The 24440-nt window shown below is 40.9% G+C and overlaps 1 protein-coding gene across 1 annotated transcript in view; it reads left to right on the forward strand.

Annotated features, from left to right (window-relative positions):
• The window catches only part of SAMD5 (sterile alpha motif domain containing 5), a gene marked incomplete at both ends in the record, with an annotated part of 52275 nt that extends 28867 nt beyond the window's left edge, over window positions 1-23408 (forward strand). Inside the window, one exon of the mRNA XM_079716638.1 lies at window positions 23346-23408. Within this exon, the coding sequence (XP_079572764.1) occupies window positions 23346-23408 (63 nt within the window). The remainder of the gene's footprint in view (window positions 1-23345) is intronic.
• Window positions 23409-24440: the final 1032 nt, after the last annotated feature.

Consider the following 24440-nt stretch of genomic DNA (forward strand, 5'->3'; position numbering starts at 1 on the left):
TGCTGGTGTGTCTAAATCTGCAGGGCAGGCTGGAGACTCAGGGAAGAATTGATGTTATGGTCTTGAGTCCAAAGTCAGTCTGAAGGCAGAATTTCTTCATTCTTGGGGGACTTCAGGCTTTTCTCTTAAGGCTTTCACCTGATTGGATGAGACCCACCGACATTGTACAAGAAAAGCTGCTTTATTATCTATTGTTAAACACATCTAAGAAATATCTTCACAGCAACATCTAGACTGTTTTGGGGCACCATTGCCAAACCACACTGACACAGAAAATTAATCATCACAAGCCCCAGTGCAAGTTCTCAACCTGGACCACAACAAGGGGTGGGGGAGGGCAGGTCACCTCCTGCCACAGCAGGAGATGGCCTGCTACACCTAGAATGCAGCAGAATGACCACAAGTGGAATATGGGGGTCCAATCCCTGCTTTGCCATTGGCTACTTTAGTTTGGGGTCCTGAGGGAGGTGAGCCCTTTAGCCTTTCCAGCCTGCGTTTTCTTCTATATCAAATGAAAACATTTGTAGAGGCATGCCACGTCAGAGGTGAAACGCCTGGGGTTTTCAATTTTTTTTTTCTTATAGTACTTTAAAAAAAAATAATTTATTTATTTTTGGCTGTGTTGGGTCTTCGTTGCTGCGCGCGGGCTTTCTCTAGTTGCGGTGAGCGGGGGCTGCTCTTTGTTGCGGTGAGCGGGGGCTGCTCTTTGTTGCAGTGCGCGGGCTTCTCACTGCAGTGGTTTCTCTTGCTGCGGAGCATGGGCTCTAGGCACGCAGCCTCCGTTGTTGTAGCTCGTGGGCTTCAGTAGTTGTGACGCATGACCTTAGTTGCTCCGCGGCACGTGGGATCTTCCCGGACCAGGGCTTGAACCTGTGTCCTCTGCATTGGCAGGTGGATTCTTAACCACTGCGCCACCAGGGAAGCCCTATGATGCCATTTTTGAAGCAAAAATCTCATAAGGAATTCCCAAACAGAGTTAAAAGGAGATTGTCTGAATGAACAGTTAGGGCAAGGACTAAGAGTCAGATAACAAACACACAGCAGGCTGGGGAGTTCAGTGGTTTGAGAATCACTGATCCCTGTCATTCTAACACTGCTTTCCCATCCCTGTTTTCTAAACCACTGAATCAACCAACGTCCCAAGCTTGTGGAATGGCAAAATCAAGATTTGAAGTCACATTCCTTCTGGCTGCAAAATTATTTTCTCTGTTTGAAAGCTGTGTCATTTGGCCTGACTTGCATTGATTTGCTTAATGAAACACATGTATACATTCTGACATCTAGAAACATTTTTATGGTTTCAAATGAGAACATCCTCTGTTCACTCCTCTGGAGAAAGTTCTAGTGAGAGCAAGGTCAGAATTATAGAACTTAGTTGAACTTATCTAGAAGTGAGAAAATTTTAATTAAAAAAAATTTTAGCCGTTTGTTTTGCCATTTGTGTGTTTGATTTGCTTGGAGCCAAAATCAGATATAATGACCAGAATATACAATATTTAGGTCTAAATAACTTGAGAAAGAACATCTAGTCCTAAAATTATGAAACTCTTGAGTGTTGAGAATTATGGACAATTTTAAAAAATACTTCAGCACTAAGGCATAATTTCTGTTGATGAACTTATAGTTGATAAGAAAAGACAGAAATTTGTGAAATGTTAAATGCATAGCTTAAGGCAGCAAAGATGGGAAAGCAGGATGGCTGCTAAATGAACTAAGAGTTTAGAATAAGGAGAATGAATTCTTCAGGATGGGGTGATCTGGGAATTTATAACATAAAGGATGGAGTTTGAGTCAGGTTTAGATATGAGTCAGCAGGAGGAGAGGAGGCATTCCAGGAGAACGTAATAAAATATAAACTACAAATAGAATTACCATATGACCCAGCAATCCCACTACTGGGCATATACCCTGAGAAAACCATAATTCAAAGAGTCATGTACCAAAATGTTCATTGCAGCTCTATTTACAATAGCCTGGACATGGAAGCAACCTAAGTGTGCATCGACAGATAAATGGATAAAGAAGATGTGGCACATATATACAATGGAATATTACTCAGCCATAAAAAGGAACGAAATTGAGTTATTTTTAGTGAGGTGGATGGACCTAGAGTCTGTCATACAGAGAGAAGTAAGTCAGAAAGAGAGAGAGACAAATACAGTATGCTAACACATATATATGGAATCTAAGAAAAAAATGTAATGAAGAACCTAGAGGTAAGATGGGAATAAAGACACAGACCTACTAGAGAATGGACTTGAGGATATGGGGAGGGGGAAGGGTAAGCTGGGACGAAATGAGAGAGTGGCATGGACATATATACACTACCAAACGTAAAATAGATAGCCAGTGGGAAGTAGCCGCATAGCACAGGGAGATCAGCTGGGTGCTTTGTGACCACCTAGAGGGGCGGGATAGGGAGGGTGGGAGGGAGGGAGATGCAAGAGGGAGGGGATATGGGAACATATGTATATGTATAACTGATTCACTTTGTTATAAAACAGAAACTAAAAAAACTGCATTAATAAAGGGTAATAAATATGAAAAAATGTGTATATAAGCGAACACATATAAGCAGTGGGCAAGGACTGTTCAAGGGAGAGCAAGATCCTCTCTTTTGAAAGGTAGTAGAAAAGTATATTCAAAAATAAGATACTCAAAGGAGATTAAGGCCCTTCAGATGCCAGTACACTGTGAATAGAAAATTATAGCGCATATAATTTATAAAAACGCTTTCTGTGGTGGCACATCCTCATTGAAAGAAAATTGTTGGTCTTTCAGGGCTGTAACATCTATTGTGGACTTCAGGCAAATTAGTAGGAGTTAGTATATAGGAAATTTAATTTTAATAGAATGATTACACTGCATACTCAGCCATGTGATGTAAATAGTAAATACTGTATCTACATAGATACACACATTCATGTGAACTCCAGCATTTACGGAATATATTTAAGAGGGAGTTATTAGATCATTAGCTGTTAAACTTACACTTATATTCATAGTATCACCATCCCTCCCAGTGGCTTGGTGGCCGATCCTGTGTTCCTTGCTCATATGCACACAAATAACAATGTTGTCGTTATTACCTTTTTGTAAATGTCCTGACACCCCCTGGTCATTTGTAGTAAGGAGATTGATGCTGATGTTGCCGGGTCTCTTGTAGCCCCCATCACATCCCACTGGGTGAGGGTGGCTATGGAAGTGATTTGGGAAGGGATGCACCATTTGATATCCTTTCGTGGATGGTAGATTCTACTTGATTGTTTCTATTCTGTTTTTCTTTTTGAATATTATGGTTTGCTTTAGAAATGTAAAATCCTGAGTGCTTAAGAAACCATCCACATAGTTTTGCTCCGAAATCAACTCCCCCAGTTTGGCAGTGTAAAATGCTCTTACTTATTGCTCTAGACAAAGCAAATGCTTTCAAAGTTATTTCTGAATAGCTGAAAGTCTTTGGCAACGAAATAATTCTGAATACTAGCAGAAAATTTATGGATTTCAATTTGAGTTTGTAGAGTATCATAATTCCAGTTTTATATTCCATGCAGTTCAGTGTTCTGGATTTTTAATGGGGCCAGTGCAGTAATAATAAAAGTGATTCAAAATGCACCCAGTAATTACAGAGATTTGCTGTTGCCTTTGCATTAAAAATGATGATGATTTATGCTCAGTGAAATTGCGGTCTGTGGCTCTATTTAGGGTATTATTGCTATGAAGCTGCTTATTAGTTATGGTCAGTGATTTAAAGCTTAAGAGCTGTATTAGAGTGCTGTAAAATTATTTACTCTTTAATAGATAACAGTACATTTGAAACAGACTTTGGGTTAATTATAATCTTGTACATTAAAGGAATACGTGTTAGCCCTTTGTCTCTTCTTAGGTCTTTTGAAATTCATTTCAAGTAAATGGCAAAATGGGTGATTGGGTTAGAAGGCCTGGTATATTCACTTCTGCCTCCTGGTTTATAAGTGGTTAACACCTTTTCTGAATGTTCAGGAAAAATAATTTGACTTCTCATTGTGAGTCTTTCTGCCTGCTAAACAAATGCTAGTTTTCACTTTAAACTTGTCTTTGTTCCAGGTTGACATTGATTGCTTACATTAGGCTGAAAAGATCAGAGCTCTGGGCTCATCTTCTGAGGCGGGGGTCGGGGTAGTGGGGGATGGAGATGTGGTTAAGGTTAAATGTACTTTTTTTGTCGTTGTTACACTAGTTTTATTTTAAAAGTCTTGTTATTGCATAAATAAGTCTCCACGAGGTTAAGTATACTTTAAACTGGCATTGCAGGAAGGAGTTTGGCATTATTCCTATTATTAATAATTACATGTATATGTGTAAATTTGCATGTATATGTGTGCTCCTAATTGTAGTTTTACGTAAGACAGAAATTATCCAGCGTAAATATCAGATGTGTCGGAATGTGAGTGTCTTGTAACAGTAATTAAATTTGATATTCAAATTCCTGTGTTAATGTCCTTGTGTAATGCTTGGGTGTTACACTAAATCAAGAAAAAGTCTAAGATAAAGAGATTCTGTCTAATCCTGTTAATAAATTAAATCCAAGGAGAAAATATATTTGTATTATTTAGGATAAGTGAATATCATTAAGCTGCGCTGTAATAAGAATATTACCCTCCCCCCCCCCCCATATCTGAAAACCTTAACAGATACTTACTTCTGGCTCCAACGAAGTCCAGTGTACCTTGGTAGAGACCCTCTTCCATGCAGTGACTCAGAGATCCAGGTTCCCTCAACACGTGGCCTCTTCAGGGACAAGAGAACTTCAGACTGGTTCAGGATATTTTTGAAGAGGGTGGCCTGGAAATGACTTCTGTTATTTCTACTTACATCCCATCTGCCAGACTCCATCGTATTCCCAACATATTTGTAGGGGAGCCTGAAATGGTAGCCTTCCTTTGTGCCAAGGAAAAGGAAAGGGCATCAGGTGAACACACAGTGTTTCCTCGGCTGCAATATGTAAATACTTCTGAACTCTGCATAGAATCATGTGAATTTATAATTGGAAAAATGCCAGAAAGGCATGACATCGTTTAAGCAATTTTGTCACCTCCCCTCTCTCCCACACCCCATGTACTAAGAATTGACAAGAAAAACAGTCGGTTGTACCCAGTGTCCTGTCACTTTGGGCCGTGGCACATTTTAGTTTATCCTAGCTGTTCTGCCTCTTTCCTTCCTTTAGAGTTGGTGGCCCAGCACATGTGACACTGCAGCCGGGCAGGGTAAATGACACAGTGTTTGCCATTAGTCTGTCCCACACTGGGTCCTACTTTTCCATCACTGACCCTCCTCCCCCTTTTCTTCCAGATAATTCCCCTCATTTCATTAGAATTAATGGTGCATATTCTGAAGGTGGGAAAGAGTCGTTATTTAGCTGTTTAACAATAGAACACTCAGTTGATAAATCTGGTTACATGTTGTGTTAGTTTTCTCTTGCTGCATGACAAATTCCTACCAACCTAATGGCTAAAAAGAATACCCATTGGTTATCTCACAGTTCTGTAAGTCAACACTCTGGGCAAGTTGGCTGGGTTCTCTGCTCAGGGTCTTATAAGGCCAAAGTCAAGGTATCAGCCAACTTGGGCTCTTATCTGGAGGATTTGGGGGAGAATCTGCTACTAAGGTGGTAAGTTGTTGGCAGAATACTGTTCCTTGCAGGAAATTCCCTGGCTGTCCAGTGGTTAGGACTCCACTCACAGCTGTAGATTCGAGGCTCCCAAATCTTTGCTGGCTGTTAGTGGTGGGCGTCTGGATACTGACTGCATTCCTTCTCCTATAACCCTTCCATCTTTAAACCAGCAGTGGTGAGCCAAGTCCTTCTCATGCTCCCAATTTCTCTGTCTTCCTGTCTTCTAGCCAGAGAAGCACTATGCTTTTAAATGACTAGGATTAGATTAAGCATCTGCCTTTTGTCATACAGTATAAACTAATCATGGGAGTGACATCCTGTATTCATGGGTTTCACCCTTACTCAAAGGGCAGGGACTTGGACAAAGGCAAGAGTCACTGGGGCCATTCTTAGAATTCTGCTTCTTGTATGTGTTTCTACCTGGGACAAGTAAGAAAGGAATTTTTTGTTTAGCAGAACCTGTATTTTTGCCCAAATCCAGACTTGAAAGTAAGAAATCTTTCTACAGCAAGAATTAAATGCAGGTAGGAGAAGAGGGGGTAATGGAGGGTGGTGAGGAGGGAGGATGAATTTTCTTTCAAAGGCTTCATGATGTATAGAAAACACTTACAAAGCAACTTAATTTGGGTAATGGGGATATAAAATAGCTTACTTCATTTTTAAATTGTCTGTAATCATAAAAGTGCATTTAATAAATAAAACAAGAAAAATATAGTAATGGGCAATTAAAAGAGAGATTTAGTGGGGAATGGGAAGTGGAGGGAAAGTACAGGGGGTAAAATCCATTCCAAGATCTTACTAGAGTAACAATAGCCCTTAAAGGATAATGTTGCTGATTGTCACTAACAACCGGGTTGTGATTTTACATGAATAGGGTCATAGTTTTCTTACATGATACCTGCTCAGAGACCACCACTTAACAGATTGACTTCCCACCTCTCACCATCAAACCACTGTTTTACTGTTTTTAAAGACCTACCCTAATTTGAAGTTATCTTGGTTATTTACATGTCTAATTGTTTATTCTCTGCACCCCCCCAAAGTGTACACTCCATGAGGGGAGGGACATTGCTGCCTTCTCTTCACTGTCAGCCCAGTGCCTAGAACTGTGCTGTGCACAGGATGGGCGCTCAGTAAAAACGGATTGAATGAATAAACGGATGGAATAGTTTGCCATACTTTCATCATTGGCCTCTAAGGCAGAGCAAATTAGGTAAAGGCTTGGAGGTTACAGTTTTCTCTCCCAAATAGGGACTCCCTTTATGTAAATGAGGCTCGTCTAACCTCTCCCCTCTTTTCTCTTGGTTGTTTCATCTGACAAAATTCTGATGGTTCTTAAGTTTGTACAAAGAACTCGGTATCTCTGGTCAGCAGGCTGGTAAATCAAATGCTCTAACTGTAACATGCTTCCTTTAATTTATTAACAAATTAAATTGAATTTTGTCTTGTCAGTGTAGTGCTCACCTCGCTATTTTAAATTGTTTCATTGTTACATTAGGTTGTTAACTTTATAAAAGAAACAGATATTTTCTGTAAAATGTATGTACTTTTCAGGTAATTTGAACATAAAATGATGACTAATGTTTTCTATCAACCCTGTCCTGGAATGGGAATACAGAGAATTGAAGCCTAGTCCCAGGTCTGTCATTAACTTCCTCAGGAGTCACTTCATTTGGGATTTCTTAAAATCATTTGAACATCTATAAAATGAAGAAATTCACAAAACAGGAAGTAGATGGTTTCTTATCCTTCCCCATGAGGTATCCCCCATGCTTTTTTTTTCTCATTGGAAAAAGATTTGCTTTATTTGACTGAGACTTAATATTCCTAAATATTGGTTGCCATATGCCCAAAGAAAAATGGTGCTATGAAATAATTTTCACAGGATTCCTTAAAGTTAATTGTTCCTCCTACCCTTGGCTTTTCTCCCATGAAAATGAAAGTATAGAGTAATAGGCCGTATTACTGTACTCCAAATCACTCTTCCTACATTACCCCTCCCTGCAGGAGGATTATATATTCCAGCCCTTCGAACTAAGAATAGTCAGATGGCATGTCTTGGTCAATGAAAGGTGAGTAGAAGTGATGTAGACCTCTTCCAGGCAGAAGCTTTATAAAACTGTGCATAGTTCACAAATTTAATATTTCCCCTCAAGTCACAGTGACTGGCTATGTTTTTTTGGTTTTGTCTTTTTTTTTTTTTTTTTTTTTTTGCGGTATGCGGGCCTCGCACTGTTGTGGCCTCTCCCATTGCGGAGCACAGGCTCCAGACGTGCAGGCTCAGCAGCCATGGCTCACGGGCCTAGCTGTTCCGTGGCATGTGGGATCTTCCCGGACCAGGGCATGAACCCGTGTCCCCTGCATCGGCAGGCGGACTCTCAACCACTGCGCCACCAGGGAAGCCCTGGCTATGTTTTTTGATGGAGACTGATTTGTCAGCTTTGGTCCTGGAGTGAAGAAAATGGCCCAGAGCCATAGCAGACCCACCTTGGATTTGTAGCATGAGTAAAAAATAAACCTTTGTTGTTGTAAGCCATTGAAATCGTGGGGTCATTTGTTACTGCGGCATAACTGGCCCATCCTGACTCATACACATGCTTGATGCTTGTGTGCACCAGTTCAAATCATCTTAGCCTTGTTTCTTATTCCACCCACCGCTGAGTGAACACTTCTGCACAGGCTTAAACAGGTAGCATATAAGTGTAGCCTAACGGCTCATTGGCTCAAGCCTGCGCTTCTTGCTTTACAGCCAGGAGCTTCTTTGATTTTGTCATTCACTCCTATGGGAGCTGACTAGGCTCTCACCGTGTGTAAATACAAAGTGCAGAAAAATTGCCACCCACCAGGAAAACCTTGACAAGTGGGTAATAGAAGATGAGGTCTAAATGTTCCTCCTTTCTTCTTTCACATGCATGGTTCTGAGATGCATTTCCTAAGGCTCCCCTGAAGGTCTTACAGAATTGAACAGCACATCACTGAGTGGCCAACTCCAGATGCATCCTTGTGTTGGCTTTCCCTTCTTTATTTCACTCTCCCTGGCCCCTACTTTGGCTCTCTGGGATCACATTCCCAAATAAACGACCTGCACCTAAGCTTTTGTCTCAGGCTCTGTTTGGTGGCGGAACCAGTCAGACCTTCATTTAATTGAACCAATCAGAACATTATCCAACACCAGAGTGAATTATTTAAGTAATTCAGCGGTGTAAAGGATTATACTATGCATTTATAGAAACTTGCAAAGCATAAACACTTCGTTACTCAACCTGGAAGTTATTGTTAGATTTGCTGATCCAAAAATAAGACTTTCCCCTTCCCCGCTACAGAGGTTAATTTTCTGTTACTAGTTCTCAGTCCATTCTGATGCCGTGACACAGACCTTAGTTGGGAGGAATCCATGTTTTTTTTTCTTTTTTTGAGGTTCAGTGATTTATTGAATGGCATATTGTTAGGCAAATGTTTATGTTTCATTTTTATTTACTTATTTTAAAAGCCAATACTCAGTTGAATATTTTGTTTTTTAACAGGTGTCATAGAGATCCTTGCATTAACCATAGAATGGATTAAATAAAGGGTGTAGGCAGGTGTTTAAATGTTAATGTGGAGTTGAGGTTTTGGTGAAACTGTTGTTCTGTGGTAGCTTCGAGTTGCCAGTCCACTGACAGTGCCCAGTGAGATGTGTGTCTGCATCGTGGGAAATACTGCCTTGTTTAGGAACTGAATTGGCCGAGTTCCCATAGCATCTTGGCTCTGTTTCGCCTTTGCCTCCTCCTCAGACTATTCCCTAGAAATCTTAAAATCACAGCATGATAGAACCAGAGGGTATCTTGAGATCATCTAATCACACTCGTTATTTCCTAGGTCAGGAAACAAGCCCATAAAGGTTAAGAAGAATGACCCACTTTGGTGGCGGGGGAGGAGAGGAATTGAGGGGGATGCACTTCTGGTTGTTAAAAAGATACCGTTCTTTTTTTGACATAATTAAATTCTTGATTGTGATGCTCTTAAATGAACCATGAAATTATAAGTGCTTCCAATGCAAGTGTGATTTTTAACTAAGGCTTTTCTTCCCCCCAATCTGAACGTTAAGGTGGCAGATGCATAACTAATCTTAGCTGAATCTATATTAAGAAATCAGCAAGGTGTCTTTATTTAGCTTGCATGATCTGTGAATATCATGTAGTGTCAAATAACATGATTTTGCACATTATGTCCTAAAATAAAAACAACTCTGCCTTTAAAGTGATAGCAAAATGCAATTATGTGAGAGGTTGTTTTACATTTGCTCTCAAAGGGAATGAGAAGCACAGAAGAAAATAACTGAAGAACTTGTTCCTAAACGTAATTTCAGCAGACGTTTATACCTATTTCAAATACTATTTTGTCTGAGAGACAAAAAGTCAGCTCTTGGGATTGCATTCCATGTCATACAGAGCAAAGTCCTATCAACAGCAGGGAGTTTCTAAACTCTCTTGTTATCCTAGTTTTGAATTGTCTGAAAAATGTCCAGTCCACTGAGCTTCTCTGTTTTTGCCTGGGGATGTTTCCATGGATCTGTATTAGTTTCAGGAAATTTGGGTCCTTTCTATTATCTCTGGAACCAGGCATGTTTCCTGTAGAAACTACATGGTATTATCTGTTTCTCTGTTTAACATCTTTGCTGCAGAGGGTCAGATTCCTGAAGGAGTAAACAGTGAAAAATTGTGAGGCTCAACTGTGGAAGATTGTGTGGAGAGGAAAGCAAGCTATTCTGATTTAAGTCATAAAAAATGCTGGCCTTTAGCTCCTTGGAATACGGCTGTATTCAGATGTACTGAAATACTTCTTGCCTGCCGTATGCTAAACAATGCAAGCCTGGAGTGACCACTCGGTGTTAGATTAAAGTCGGGATCCTGGGGTTTGACTTTCACTTGGTTAATCAACTTTTATTTTAATATATTTGAATTTCTTCAAGAACACGATCTTAGCTTCTGATGATTCCATTCCTCTGTGAAAGCGACTTCTAATCTGAGAAACCAAGACCCTTGAGGAATTAATACAGGAGTCTTGGAACCAAGTTCCCTGGTGGCCTACTGGTTAGGATTCTGGGCTTTCACAGCTGTGGAATCCCCGGTTCAATCCCTGGTTGGGGAACTGAGATCCCACAAGCTGCGCGGTGCAGCCAAAAAAAACCAGTTGGAACCTACTTGGGTACCAACTATCCTCAGCGGATCTGTACATAAATAATATGTTTCATATACATTTATTTGAAGGTATTCTTACATTCTTGATCAGTTTTAAAGCAACAATTTTTCTCAAAGAGTGGTAGGAAAGTAAGAAGAATTTAATAGTGAAGTTACTCTCTTTTGTGCGTGCGTGTGTGTGTGTGTGTGTGTGTGTGTGTGTGTGTGTGTGTGTGTGGATGCTTGCACTCACACACATGCCCTGTGGCGGGGGGGTGTGACTTACGTTTTAAAACAATTAAAGGGGTCTTTATGCTTGAACAAGCTGAGAACGACTGCTATGGCAGTTATGTTCTATAGGGCATGCTTCACAAAGCTAAATGAAAATTTTCAAACTTAATGGCTAGACAGTGCTTAAAGCGTACACACTATTCATGATTTATTCTAATAACATTTGTGGATGACTAACTTAATAATGTTGCTGCACATCCATTATGTTTTTGTTCTGAAGATGTGCTTAAGTATCTATGCCTCCTTAGGGGTGGGTTTATATCACTCGGTGATTGAATGAAGAAATAGAATTCCATGCCTTTTATGGGGTATATGTTAGAAGAAACATCCACTTGTATAGGCTTACACTGTGCCAGATACTGTTCTAAACAGTCTTGCAAATGTTAGCTCGTTCAATCCTCATAACAGGTCTCTGAAATGGTACCACTGTTGTTCCCATTTCAGATGGGAAACTGAAGCACAGAGCAGTTAGGTTAAGTAATGTGCCCAAGGCCACCCATCCAGAAAGTAGTAAACCGGGGTTTCCTTCCAGAGTCTGAGCATGGGTCTCTAGCCCTGCACTGCTTCCCGCCAGGGGCTTTCACTTCTGTCCCGGCAGGAAGGGATGCACTGACTGCTGAGGATACCTGGAGGATAGGCTGGTTTGGTTGGAGGAGGTAGACCCAGGTGTCCTCCATTCCCCGCCCCCAACCCTCAGTGTCTCTCTCTCTCTCTCTCTCTCTCTCTCACACACACACACACACACACACACAGAGCCACTCTGGGCTCACTCTGGACACAGTGACATTAGGCTACCTTGAACTGTAACCATGTGAAGGGCTACGATTTGGGTTTTGCTCCCAAACCTTCTAGAAGTGTCACTTCATAACAGCAAGTGTGTGTGTGGTAAAGACCTTCAGTATATGATGAAACTCAGTCCTATTTACATATTTTGCTGCTTCAGGTAACCCATTTACATGTCCTCAGAGTTTATTTGGACAAGGCCAGCATCTTGAGGATTATTCAGATGACTTCATAAGTACTGTTTCTTTCTTTATTTTATTTTATTTCATTTTTTTGTTTGTTTGTTTTTAGCTGCATTGGGTCTTCATTGCTGTGCACAAGCTTTCTCTAGTTGTGGCGAGCGGGGGCTACTCTTCCTTGCGGTACGCGGGCTTCTCATTGCGGTGGCTTCTCCTGTTGCAGAGCACGGGCTCTAGGCACTCGGGCTTCAGTAGTTTTGGCACACGGGCTCAGTAGTTGTGGCTTGTGGGCTCTAGAGCGCAGGCTCAGTAGTTGTGGCACACTGGCTTAGTTTCTTGGTGGCATGTGGGATCTTCCCGGGCCAGGGATCGAACCCATGTCCCTTGCATTGGCAGGCGGATTCTTAACCACTGCACCACCAGGGAAGCCCAGTACTGTTTCTTTAAAGCAATTAGCTGATGGTCCTTAAGACCCAGAATGATGGCATCAGAGCTTGTGGCTTTCTTGAGACATTTAAAAATGTCCCTCTTTTCCCCTGCCAAAACCGGAGAAGAGATAGAGTAATGGAAAACAGCACAGATCCCCTGTGTAGTGCTTCACCCTGGCTGCTACTATACATGCAAATGTGCTTTCCAAGGAATTGCTAAAAAGGATTATGACAGTTGTCTTGCTTCCCTGCCCATTCCAATTTGGCAGGTGAGGTTAAGGCCCAGTGGAGGCCACGCTTCAGTGTTCAGGGATCTGGGACTGGATGCCAAGAGACCACGGGTTATTTTTGATCAGAATTGCCTAAGTCACATGAAAAGCTCTTGCTTTCGTCAAATCTGGCAAGCACTGTCCCTCCAAGAAGCGTTTGCCCCCTTATCCAGCCCAGCTACCTTTGCAAACCCTCTCCTGACAGGAGGAAAGTCAACTCACCTTCATGGCAGGAAGGCTGCCGACTTTCTAGTTTCATGGGGCTGAGGCAGGTGGGGAGCCAGGAGGGTAAATACAGAGTGATTGTTAGGAAGGAGTTATCATTTCAAAGGGCAGAATTATATTCCAGACTGATGAGTTGGTCTGAGATCTCCTGGTGCTGATTTTGTGGCCTGTACCATCTAGAAGTGGTTTAGACAGTGGTTCTCAAAGTGTGGTCCACAGATCCTTGGGGGTCCCAGGGGTCTTTGAGGTAATAATTATTTCATAACAACACTGTAACATTATTTGCTTTTTTCACGTTGTGGACATTTGCATTGGTAGCACAAAAACCACAGTGGGTAAAAATGCTGGCACATTAGTGCCAATCAAGGAAGTGGCATCAAACTGCATTAGTGCTTACGGCATTCATCACCTGCACACATGCCAAAAAATAGCTGTTCTCCTTAAAATATCCTTGATGAAGCAGTAGAAATTAGTAAGCTTATTAAATTCTCAACCTTTGAATACATTTTTTTTTGATATTCTGTGTGACAAAATGAGAACTACTCACAAAGACTTCTGTTGCAAATGGAAGTGCATGTGAACCTTGTCTCCTCACTAACCACTTCTGCTGTTAAGTTACTAGCTGAACTAGCTGCTTTAGTCATGGAACAGCATTTTGCCTTAGAAGAACAACTGAGGAACAAATTGTGGTTACTTATTGGGTATTTGGCAGCTAAATTTCTTTCTTTTTTAATATTTATTTTATTTTATTTTTGCCCACGCTGCGTGGTTTGTGGGATCTTAGTTCCCCAACCAGAGATCGAACCCGCACCCACTGCATTGGAAGCCTAGAGTCTTAACCACTGGACTGCCAGGGAAGTCCTGGCAGCTAAATTTCTTGAAAGTGAGTAAAGTGAACCTAATATTTCAAGAAAAGTAATGGATAATATTTGTTAATGATAAAATTTGAATATTCAAGTAAAAATACATTAAAAAAAAAAAACCCTGTGTCTGCCACAGTGAGCTTGACAGTTTCCCAAGACTTGAAGGCTTTTTTGATGAGCTGGGTGGTGATAGTAACAAATGTTACTTTTTTGATATTGAATGATGATATGTGTTAACATTTAGAAGATCTGCATAGCTCAGGACCCTTAATGTTTTCCAAATGATTAATGCATGATGTTGCCAAATCACATATGACAAGAGATCTGTTAATAGTAGAAGACAGACCAAAGATTTTCATGTAGTTGATGGAGTACAAAAAGTTCATTGATATGGTTTCAGATTTCACATGGTAACTGATTTAAGAATCTATATGTTGTCAAATTTTGGCATGGTAGCAAAAGAATATCTACAATTATCTATCTTAAAAAGCTATTAAAATATTTTCCTTTTTCTAATGGCACAGATTTTCTTCATCTATTTCAACTAAAACAACATATTGTCACAGTTCAAGTGTGGAAGATATGAGAACTCAGTAGCCTATGAAACTAGCCATTAAAGAGATATGCAAAAATGCAAAACAATGTCATGCTTATTATTAATTTTGAGGGAAATATATTTATTTTTAATAAAAATGTTATGTTAACATGATACATGTACTATCTTAATTTTTAAATGAATTAAATAAATATTTTAAACATTTCTCAGTTGCAGTTTCAAATATGGTAAATGTTGATAATTATAACCCATGTAAACAAAAGCTCTTTGGAATCTTCAGTGTTTTTTAAAAATGCAGTTTGCTCCTGGAAACAAATGTTTGAGAACTGCTAATATAGAAAACTGCCATGTTATCTAGCTGGAGGTTTCTGAGCTGTCAAAAGAGTCAAGAAAGTTTTCCAGGTTGGGAATAGTAACTGTTTCATTATATATCTTTAAGTATATCAATGAAAATTATTTAAATATTTTCCTCTGTAAAATGAGAGCTTCATTAGAGTTCAGATATGCTTACATTGAACATTAAACTCACATTCTTCAATGACTGATATCAAAACAGAAAAATACTGGTGTTTACATTCAATTTTAACTTATTGGAAATAAAAATGTCCATGTATATAGAGTGTTATTTGTAGAGAAATGCTTACAAATAGTCACTGTAACCTTCCCTCTGGTCTTGCAACTTAAAGCAAATCATAAATATTCAACTAAATAAACTAGTGGACATCAAGCAAAATGAAAACAATCATCCCAACTGCTGATTGTTTTCTTTCTTTTTTTTTTTTTTAAACATCATAAGCCAATCTTTTTATTTATTTATTTTTTGGCGGAGTTGGGTCTTTGTTGCTGTGCGCGGGCTTTCTCTAGTTGCAGAGAGGGGGGCTACTCTTCGTTGTGGTGTGCGGGCTTCTCACTGCGGTGGCTTCTCTTGTTGCGGAGCACGGGCTCTAGGCGTGCGCGCTCAGTAGCTGTGGCTCGCAGACTCTAGAGCGCGGGGAGGCTCAGTAGTTGTGGCGCACGGGCTTAGTTGCTCCGCGGCATGTGGGATCCTCCCGGACCAGGGCTCGAACCCATGTCCCCTGCATTGGCAGGTGGATTCCCAACCACTGCGCCACCAGGGAAGCCCTGATTATTTTCTATTTTTGATGCTGTAGGAAATAGTTAAATCTCAGTCTGCATCTTAATATACATGGAGGATGCATAAACACAGCATATAGTTTTTAATGTATTTTTTACAAATCATATAACAGTTTGCATCATTTATTTAATAGGACAAAGTTAAAATGTTCTTATATATTATGAATGACATTAAATATAATATCTAAGTAAGCATTATGCGCAACATTTTGTATCCTGAATAAAAATAAAATAACTTTTGCCTAAAATCACATTTGCATGTACTGCTAAAAACGATGGAGTGATTAAAAATACTCCCAAGAGCATTTGAGGAATTAAGTATTTCTGTGAAAGGCTTCCATATTAGTTTATGAGAGCTGCTGTACAAAGTACCACAAACTGAGTGGCTTCAAGCAACAGACGTTTACTCTCTCACAGTTCTGGAGTCCGGAAATATGAAATTACGGTTTGGGGGGGCCATGCTCCCTCTAAGGGCCCGAAGGGAGAATTCTTCCTTGCCCCTCCCAGTTTCCGGGGGTTCCTGGCATTACTGGGCTTGTAGCTGCATCACTCCGCTCTTGGCCTCTGTCTTCACATGGCCTTCTTCTCGGTGTGTGTCTGTGTCTTCTCCTCTTCTTAAAAGAACAACAGTGACTGCATCTAGAGCCCACCCTAAATCCAGGATGATTTCATCTCCAGAGTTTAAACCATCTGCAAAGGCTGTATTTCCAAATTCACACTCTGAGGTTTCAAGTGGATGTGAATTTTGGAGGATGCTATTTAACTACGATATATTCACAGTCAAAAATGATGGGGGGAATTCCCTGGCAGTCCAGTGGTTAGGACTCTGCGTTTCCACTGAAGGACGCACAAGTTCCATGCCTGGTCAAGGAAGTCCCGCATGCTGCATGGACCAAAATAAACAAATAAATAAATAAATAAAAACAAAATTGATGGGGAATGCAGACATACTTTTATTTTTTTTAATTTTTTTAATTTTATTTTGTTTTTGATTTTTGAGATACACGGGCCTCTCACTGTTGTGGCCTCTCCCATTGCGGAGCGCAGGCTCCAGACACGCAGGCTCAGCGGCTGTGGCTCACGGGCCCAGCTGCTCCGCGGCATGTGGGATCTTCCCAGACCAGGGCACGAACCCGTGTCCCTTGCATTGGCAGGCGGACTCTCAACCACTGCGCCACCAGGGAAGCCCAGACATACTTTTATAAGGTTGGGCATTGCTGTGGGACAGGACTGCTCTGCCACTGATTAGCTCTTTGACCCTCTCAGGGCATCTACACTTTAAAGCCTCAGATTCCTCATGTGTAAAACTGAGTCCATGATAGCCATCACGCTGGCTTGTGGTAAGAAGTAAAGGAGATTATGTTTAAATATACTGTGTCCTTAGCACAGTGCCTGGCACAGAAGAAGGTCGCTCAGTTACTGTTCATAGCTGTTTACTGTTGGCGGGGTAGGCAGGTAGTAATAATTGTAATATGTACTATAAACCTACAGTTGATGGCAATTACATTGGTGATAATTGTAATCAGAGTTAGCAGGTTAATGTTAATGGTGGTTTCAAGCACCATTAGTACATAATAAAGGATGATTTTACTGTGAGTATGTAGATGAGAGAGAAGGAGACAGGGAGGGCCAGAGAGGTGAGAAACCCTTAAATGGGTAGCCAGGGAGCCTGGTTAGAGACAGATGATGCTATAGACTGAATGTCTGTGTCCTCTCAAAATTCATATGTTGAAACCTAATCCCCAGTGTGATGGTGTTTGGGGGTGGGGCCTTTGGGAGGTGATTAGATTATGAGTGTAAAGCCCTCAGGAAGGAATTGACGCCCTTAGAAAAGAGGCCTTCCTCATTGTGAGAACCCAGTGAGAAGATGGTGTCTGTGAACCAGGAAGACGGGCTCACCAGACACTGACCCTGTGGGCACATTGACCTTGGACTTCCCAGCCTCCAGAAGTGTGAGAAATAATTCTGTTGTTTATAATCCAGACCGTCTGTGGTATTCTGTTACAGCAGCCCAAACAGACCAAGCTAGTCATCAACGGCACTGTTTCATTCAAAGACATATTAAATATGCCTTAAAGAGCTTTACTGGAAGACAGAATGCTCATATACAACATACTGTAGCATTTATCATTATTTCTATTCTGGACTTCTATTGCGCATTTCCAGGCCTGTGTCTTGATCCCTATTTTGGGTAGTATTTGGAGACTTTGAAGCATAATACAGAAACACTCTAAAAGCTCATTTCACTGTAATTCTATGCAGTCCAGCCCAGCTGAATCTGCCCTCCTGCGGCTGTCAAACGGATTTCATGTCCCAGTTCAGGCCCCCCTTACCGCCTCTGGGCGCCTTAAAACTGTACCCTTTCTCCTCTCTCACCTCCCCTTCTGCAGATGACCTTGGCTAGGTCGTTCCTGAGAACTGCAAGTCTGTTGCACACGAGCTACCTCCCTCGCTCTCTCCTTCATCTCAAAGTGTGTTGACATCTTTGCCCATCTGTTCTCCTTTCCCTCTGTTTCTGATGAGGAATTGCCTCTCTCCCCTCTAAGACTAATCCCTCCTCTGGGTATCTACCCTTGGCCCTGGTCATAGTTATGGTCCATAATTACTCCTTTATTTTCTTGCATTTGGTCTCTCTCCATGGAATCCTTCCACTCCATCTGTAAACAGGCTCAGAATCCCTCTTTGTTCTTAAAAGCACTGTCCCCTCCAGCTACTATTTTGCCTCCTTAACAGTATTATTAAACTTCTTGAAAGTGTGGTGACCTGGCTCCAGTTTCATGTTGTGACCAGCTGTTAATTATTATAAAATTGTTGAAAGAAGGATTCAGAATTCCCAGCAGTTAAACTCCTGATCATTTCTTTCTGGTAGAGATAAGACATGACCCAACTCAGGGCAGTGAGGAGGTCCCGGGCCTCTGAAGCGTGGTCTCCTGGAGTTTGCTGCCACTTGCCGACCACAGCCCTGTGGGCTGTCCTCCGTGTGGGGGGAATTTAGCATATTCAGATTATGTCAACGATGACTATAACAAAGTACTTTTAAGAAATGAGGAATTTACATAGCTATTCAGTTGGAAAAATTATAAAATCGGTGAATGCCCTGAGGAGAGCATAAATAAAGACGCTTTTGTCTTTTAACCTCTGAATTTGTTCCTGAGAGTTTTCTGAAGATTAAGGGGTAAGAAATTTTCTGTCCTCTCCAGTATACTTTCTATTTGCTTAAAACCTGCAGATTCAGTCCTGAGTGAAGCTTAGAACTCTTGTGGGTCCAGAGAAGGTGGCGAGAAGCCGCTCAGTTTATTGTAACCTGTTTAATTTGTTCCAGAAATTAGATAGTAAATCAGTACTTACCAAGTACACACCATAGATGGAGGCAGGATAGTTGTACAGAATGGTTTATAATGCATCTGGGTATTTGTGTTTAAAGTCAGGAAAAGAAAATATACGTGGATCATTCTGGAGCAGGCCAAACATTTTTCTATAGAATCCCTGGAAACCTACCCTGTAAGACTCCTGTAGAAAAAAGGACATATATGCCAGCTCCTTGTGTAACATAACATTGCATCCTCCAGCCTACTGAGGGCTGGGAGGCAGCTTCAGCCTTCCCAGCAGCTGAGAGGTGCCCCACCCCAGAGGCCTTTCGAGGAACTGAAAGATGATTGTGAAGATGCAGGTGGGTTTAGTGAACATATTGCTATTTTATTCTCTGTGGTGTAGGCAAAGGAAACTATACTCCTATCTGACTTGCTAGACTAACATTTCTCAATAGCAACTTCGTTTACTGAGAAATTGTATGTAAAAATTATACTGTGGACAGTTGAATCAATCAGCAGTAGAAGTGTGTGACATGCTCTATATAATATTCCTGAGGCAGATAGAAAGAAGTGTAAAATGTGGTTTCTGCCTTTGGAGAAATTTACAGCTAAAATGAGACTGTACTTACACCCACCCACCTCCTCTCTTATCAAATTACCAACCTTCCTTGGTTCCATAACAGTAAGTAGTGTGACATGGCTGAATGTTGAGAAGGTTATGCGGCAAAAAAAATCTTGTCTTATCACCAACCACCCAAAGGTTCAGATTTGTGTGCCTTGTGCCATCCAGGAAGAGAGAAGGCAACATCTGCACAATTGTTCTTTATTAATTCTTTCCTATGAGACAGTCGTCCCCCTCCCTCCCCGCCCCCCCCCACCCTAAGGAAATTGCATGGCCTATTATTGTACAGTCACCAGTTTTATTTTTTTTTTATCTCAGCCACCACATGTGGAGAATTTATTGTTTCTACATCTGCAATGGAGCTACATCCTTTAAACTAATATCACAATAGAGAAATAACTTCTAAATGGTTTAGCCTGCATATAACTCTGATTGCCTTTTAATTAGGGGGAAAATCACAAGCTGAAAAGAGCAACAGACTGGAAGCCAGTTAAAAATCAGAATAATCAACTGAGAAAAAAAAAAAGTAATCTCGTTGGGGCTTCCCTGGTGGCACAGTGGTTGAGAGTCCGCCTGCCGATGCAGGGGACACAGGTTCGTGCCGCGGTCCGGGAGGATCCCACATGCCACAGAGCGGCTGGTCCCGTGAGCCATGGCCGCTGAGCCTGCGCGTCTGGAGCCTGTGCTCCGCAACGGGAGAGGCCACAACAGTGAGAGGCCCGCGTACTGCAAAAAATAAAACAAACAAACAAACAAACAAAAAAAAAAAACAGTAATCTCGTTAACACTTAATTTTTAACCACAGGATAATAGTTTCTTTCTTCCTTACATAACTTTTTCTGCGCCCCTGCCCACCCCCTCTGTTTCTCTAACTGGACCTCTAACATAGATCAGAATTTTGCCAAATACCTGTGAAATGACTGTCCCTGCACCCCTCCCATCCCCCAGAAGAGCGTAGAGCGAATAAAACTGAGAAAGTCACAGTTCAGCCCAAGAATTAGGTTTGTATGGCCCTGATATAGGACTATCGGAGAGTGGGCTCAAAGGCAGATTGGGGAAGAATTAGGCCAAACCAGAGTATAAGCCTTTTAGTAACGTTTCCGTAGACATAGATGATAATTTGGCATATTACAAACCACTGGCATTCAATTTTCACAAACTTGAAAAACAGGAAAACTTCAGGAGCATTAGTAGAACCAAAAATATAACTTGCTATTTATTGGTCCAGAGGTTGACTTTTATGAAGTTTGAGAAAGGACCAGATTTGAGGCAATTCCTTTCATGATTTGTTAAGTCAGCCTAGTCATATCCAAAGACGGCTGTAAACACATAGAAACAGATTGTTATTTTTCTTGGTGGAAAACTAACACCAAGAAAGGGCTTTTTTCATTGTAGGAGTATGCCGGATTATTTAGGGGGGAAAATGAAAGGAAAAAATGTGGGGTGGTAGGAGCAGCTCTGTGAAATGAGGCTGGACCGGCATCACTTGTTTGCCCATAAGACGTATTTCTAGCAGTTATCTCCTTAAAGCTGGTCAGAGTTGTAAACATCTGTTCATTTCTATTCGGCTTGAGGACTGCGGTCTGTAAGGAAAAGATCTGGGATGTCACAATGCATGCCAGGCGCCAGAGCTCCAAGGAGCCTTCCTAGCATGGAAATTACTCACGTTTCCTATGATCATGAAGCAACATGTGCTCAGCTAATTACTGTTCTCTGCAACTGCTGTCACATCTTGAAACTCTCCATGACCCAACTGTGGAAATCCTGTTTGCCTCCCACCCCCTCCACCAAAGAATGAAAAGTAGCAAATTGCACGGCTGGGCTTGTTTAATGAATGCGATTTATTTTTGTTGAACCAAAGACACAAGAGGTTTCTGAGGCTGTTAGGTTGATGCTAGATTTGTGAATGACTTCGTGGTCCACATCTTTAGATAAGTTTAAGGTGGAGGGTGTCTGCCCGTTTACTAGATGATAGTCTGTACAAACCTGTTCCACAGGTTCCTGGAATAAAATGACCTTTAACAGTAGACAAGGTCATCTTGCTGACTTCAGGCAGAGCCTGTCAGGTGCAGTGCAGACATCGGAGAATCATTTTAATAAGAATGTCCTCAAGATGCTGCCTCCTTCCTTTGTGACCCCTTCAGAATTCAGCTGTAGTCTTCCTGAGGTCTTAGTAAACCTAATGCTGTAACCTGAGGCTCTTTCTGGTTTTTCAGATAGAAATACTAAGTTATCTTACACTCTATAGCAAATACAATTTTTGTTGCAATGCTTTTTCATTCATTCATTCATTAGAGCATTAAAAATGAAACAGTTTTGCCTTCTTCATGTTAAGGTAACTTTGATCACTCCCCCCTCAAAAAAAAAAAAAAAGCTTAGTTTGTCAAGATAGATTGAACATTACTTTTACATAGTTTATAACAGGAGTTTGGTTTTCATAGAGGCATTGATTGGCTTGGGTATGGGTTTATCTGAGTGACTATGTGAATATATTAGTGAGTAGTAAGATATTATTACTTGGTCTTACAGGGGCGAAAAAGGCCTGAAAACAGCTTGATTTACTGGAGAAACTTCCTGAGCATGGCTAGTAATACTTCCTATCCATTTAGATGCAACTGCTGAATGATATTACCCAAAGTAATTAATGCTGACATATTAGTTAACATATTGCCATTGGCAGGTTTGAGCAAGGGTGAAGATGGCACATGCTAAAACAAATTACTATACCCTAGAGAAATATGCAGAATTGTTTCTTAAAAGTCTTAATAATGCCTGAAGTATGATTCTTTTTTGCAAGAGATAAAACTGGGGGTACCACTGCAGAGATATAGACTAGAAAAACAAAACAAAACAAAAACAAAAACAAAAGAGAGCAAAATTGATTCAACCTTTTCCAAAAGCTTTTCCAGTTAAAACACGACAACAAGAAAATCGTTGAATCCAAGCAGCACAGCCTGCCTGTCATATCAAAAATCATAGCAGAGACCCAGGCATCCTCCTTCTTCCTTTGCACTCTTGTTTCTTCCTTCTTCTCCTTTGTCTATTCTTGATCTGTCAAGGGATTCTAGGCCCAGGGCACAACTATGACAGATGGGCAGGAAACTGTAATCTGTTGCTGTCTTTCAATTTTGGAGGAATCATGGTGACCACGAAGGGGTTAAAACTGCCAACACGGATCAGAGCTTGGAGATAATTAGTGTAATATCAATCCCAGAACACTGGTGCAGATGACCACACAATAGCAGATGAATTCAACTAGGGTACTGCTTTGTAAGAAATCCTTCTTCATCTCTTTCCACTTCATGCACAACTATGCTTTTTAAATGCCTATGTGTTAAAGTTATGTGCATACAAATCATGATTAAAGATGATTGTGAATCTTTTTTTATTTTGGAAAGTACATTTTGAATTAGCACTTGCACAGAGAAGCTGGATAGATATGTACCCTCTGAGCACGAGCTAGGTAGCCTTTGAAATGTTTTGCAGTATGTTGATTGTTACCTATGACTAAGGCTGCCAGAATGTAGAATTCAGTGATGTGATTTAGGAAGGCAAACTATTACAAGGTATACTTTTATTTATTTATCGTTTTTTAACTTTCCTTTTCTTATAAGAAACATGAAAGGAAAGAGAAGTAGACTTTTTTTTTTTAAACAAAACAGGCTTGAGAAGAATAAAATACATTTTTCTCTTATTAGCTTCAAAGAGAAAATTGATAGATAAAAAGCAGAGACTGAAAGCTAGTTTTCAGAAGTCCATATGGTAACCAGAAAGGGACAAGTATGACTTAAAAATTGGAGCAGGAATCCATGATGGACTAGGGGAAGAATGGGTAAAGGAGAACTTAAATAACCCCGATATGTTCAAATCCACAGGTCCCAATGGCTGGCATCCTAGAGTTCTTAATGAATTGGCCGAAGTCATCACAGAACCGCTAGATATCATTTTTGAGAACTCGTGGAGGACTGATGAGGTGCCTGAAGACTGGAAAAGGGCATATTTAGAACCTTCTTTCAAAAAGGGAAATGGATGATGACCCTGGAAATACTCATCAGCCTAACTTTTTGCTTGGAAAAATTCTGGAATAATCAACTTAGTACACTGGGTAACGAACTTATAATAGCTAGACAAAAGGCAGTGAAATATCACACATAAAGAAGTACTGAGTTCATTTTTTAAAGACATACCATTGTGAGATACAGTCTTCTACATATTTTGGGATTCTGCCCTCGGTACTATGGATTCTTGCTGCAAATAAGTGAGGTCGGCTAAGGCATTTGGGTACTGACTAATTTTAAGTGGTAATACAAGACAAAAAGATTTCTGGCAATAGCTAGAAATTACATCATTTCCAAATTAGCCTTTTTTTTTTTTTTTTTTGCGGTATGCGGGCCTCTCACTGCTGTGGCCTCTCCAGTTGTGGAGCACAGGCTCCGGACGCGCAGGCTCAGCGGCCATGGCTCACGGGCCCAGCCACTCCGCGGCACGCAGGATCCTCCCGGACAGGGGCACGAACCCGCATCCCCTGCATCGGCAGGCGGACCCCCAATCACTGCGCCACCAGGGAAGCCCGAGAATAGTCATTTTAATTTTGTATTTTAACATATTTTTTTCACTTTATATAGGACTGTTTTCATAGGTGAAGTATTTTATATAATTCTCTATAGAATAGTTTGGTGAAGGAATTCTTATTTTAAGGTGCTTTATATAGTTATTTCATATGTAGGTTCAATGATAAAGGTGACAAATTCAGAAACATCTGCAAAGGAAGAAACTTTTTTCTAACTTCTATTTTTAAGTTTCATCTGGCTGAAGTTGAGGGTTAGGACCAGTAAGAGTGTCTTACTCTGATGTACATGGAACAAGGGCCAGCTGTGTGACTGGATGGCCAGTTTTCCTCAGCCCTGGACACTGCCATGGCCCAGATTCCCTCCCCAGATTCTGATTTCAGGCCTTTGGTGGTGGGGAGT

This window comes from Hyperoodon ampullatus, assembly GCF_949752795.1.
Source record: "Hyperoodon ampullatus genome assembly, chromosome: 12".
Taxonomy (NCBI): Eukaryota; Metazoa; Chordata; class Mammalia; order Artiodactyla; family Ziphiidae; genus Hyperoodon; species Hyperoodon ampullatus.